Source organism: Volvox carteri, assembly GCF_000143455.1.
Source record: "Volvox carteri f. nagariensis unplaced genomic scaffold VOLCAscaffold_18, whole genome shotgun sequence".
In the NCBI taxonomy this organism is placed as follows: domain Eukaryota; kingdom Viridiplantae; phylum Chlorophyta; class Chlorophyceae; order Chlamydomonadales; family Volvocaceae; genus Volvox; species Volvox carteri.
In genome coordinates, this window is record NW_003307561.1 from 1,735,114 (window position 1) to 1,737,313 (window position 2,200).

The 2,200-nt window shown below is 55.8% G+C and overlaps 1 protein-coding gene across 1 annotated transcript in view; it reads right to left on the bottom strand.

The window, feature by feature from the left end:
• VOLCADRAFT_117582 (uncharacterized protein) overlaps nt 1–2,200 on the bottom strand; it is a gene marked incomplete at both ends in the record, with an annotated part of 37,166 nt that overhangs the window by 3,636 nt on the left and 31,330 nt on the right. The window contains one exon of the mRNA XM_002950428.1: nt 1,919–2,151. Coding sequence (XP_002950474.1) covers nt 1,919–2,151 — 233 coding nt within the window. The remainder of the gene's footprint in view (nt 1–1,918; nt 2,152–2,200) is intronic.

A 2,200-nucleotide genomic window follows, 5' to 3' on the forward strand; every position in this document is an offset into this window, starting at 1 on the left:
GTAACCAGGTGCAGAGGAACGGAGGTGAACGTGATAATGCAGTGACATACAGCTATAATATAAAAGTTAAATAGGCTAACTGTCGACAAAGTGAGTTCGCCGAACTGCACCTTACCAACACACTTGGATTTGCAGCTGTTGCGCCGTACAATTTAGCTGGCCTCTGACAAAAGGCACCTCCCATAGCACTTCCAGCTCCATTAGCAAATGTGCACAACGTCCGATATTTGATCACAGGCTTTCACCCAACGTTTGAGCCCTTCTTTTCGGCCTGTTCCAGCTCTGGTGCGTCCGTAAAAGCTGCTAGTTTCCTACATAGGACCAGCAAATGAGGAAGCCTGAACAGCTGCGCGGCGCCCTGAGAAGCTGCTGTGGACCCTGCAAACGTTTGCAAGGTACTGTTCGTTGCAAAACCTTCATGCTGTAGCCGCCGCACTTCAGTTCCATTGCTCTAATTTATTACGCGGTTAGATCAAGCATTTATTTATTGAACCCCTGCTGACGTTGCTTCAGGCACAGCGTCCCCGCTTCATGGACATGGACTTGCCTGACTCATCTGTGAGGGCAAGGTGCGACTTGCGGCAACTCATTTTTTTGAGGTGAGATGCTTGCTTCTCGAGCTTGTGTATGGATCTTTGAAGCACAAGGGGCTTTGTCGACGGGCTTTCGACGGGCATGTGTTTGTGCAGCGCTCTGCTGCAAGAATATGGGCGTATGCAGCGTTTGAGCGTTATCCCGACAGTTGTGCTTTAGCTGTGTAAGGAGCCTACGAAGGCTGAAAGCTAGGCGGTCTGGCAGGAAAGTACACGTCGTTAGGCGAGACATGACCACTTCGTCCGATGTCCGTGACCTTCCTCGCGACAGAGACGACTGCTCATTGGAGTTGCCCAAGACCTTCCAGATCGACCGCATTCCACCTGGCAACGAGAATCACTGCGTACACCAAATTTCAACTCTCCAAGACCCCAGTGCGACGTTGCGTCGGCGTGAAGCAAGGGCCCCCATTGTCAACGCTTCTAATCAACGCAGTCAAGCTCACATCGTCTTCCGCTGCCGGTGAGTGACGCCGGATGCACGGCGCCCGTACATGTCGTACGTTAGTTAGAACGCGCCTAGATTTCCGGCCGTGAGGCCGTTACACGTCGTATCAAGGTCGGCCATCGTTCTTGGATTCTATGGGTGAAGGCGCGTTGCAAATGGATAGACGAGTTGGTGGCGGAGGGGGATTTCGGTATGAAATTGTTGTACCTTGGTAAGGTGCGGCGTGTAGGGAGTACGGCATGAAGGTCTTTCCCCGTATGTTCACTGCGTGGGTGCCACTTTGTGTCCGTTCGTGATGTAGTGATGTCGTACATACGTTCGGAGCAAAGTTTCTTGCTGTGGGTGTTTCGTGGCGCGGTGTTTTTCTCCTGTCGTGCCGGCAAGCAGCAACAGCGACAACGACAGCAAAAGCACAAAGGCAGCAAACTGCAAAGATAAGGTCAGCAAACTCAGATAGAAGCTGCAAAGCCGGCCGATGGATATTGTTGCGGTGTTCAGTGGCTTGTATTTGTGCGCAATTGTATGTATGTATGTTTGTATGTAGGTGTTCAAATGTGGGTGAAATGTGCTCTCTCGCGCGCGCGTGTGTGTGTGTGCACGCGCACGCATGTTTACGTATGTGTGGGTATGTGTGGGGGTGCTACTGTTTTAATTGTGATGGAATATTCGAAACTGCCCGCGATCCGCCTGTGTGCTTATTAGTATGTTTCTGCATTTTGTGCGCAGCTGCTCATGTTGTTTTGCCGTGCAAAGTCTGTGCTCGTTGCGTCCCCTGCTAGCTGATTAACAGCGTGAGTGTGTGTGTGTGTGTGTATTTCCCCGCCCACCTCCCGCCCGATCCCCCCGCCGGTCTGAGCGAGCCTGGGCGAGGACTTACGTCGGCCGCCTCGCCGCCAGCATCTCGCCGTCTGCCGCCTCGCCGTCGGCCGCTTTTCCGTCTGCCGCCTCATCGCCGGCCGCCTCGCCGTCGGCCGCCTCGCCGTCGGCCGCCTCGCCGTCGGCCGCCTCGCCGTCGGCCGCCTCGCCGTCGGCCGCCTCGCCGTCGGCCGCCTCGCCGTCGGCCGCCTCGCCGTCGGCCGCCTCGCCGTCGGCCGCCTCGCCGTCGGCCGCCTTGCCGTCGGCCGCTTAGCCGTCGGCCGCCTCACCGTCGGCCGCTTTT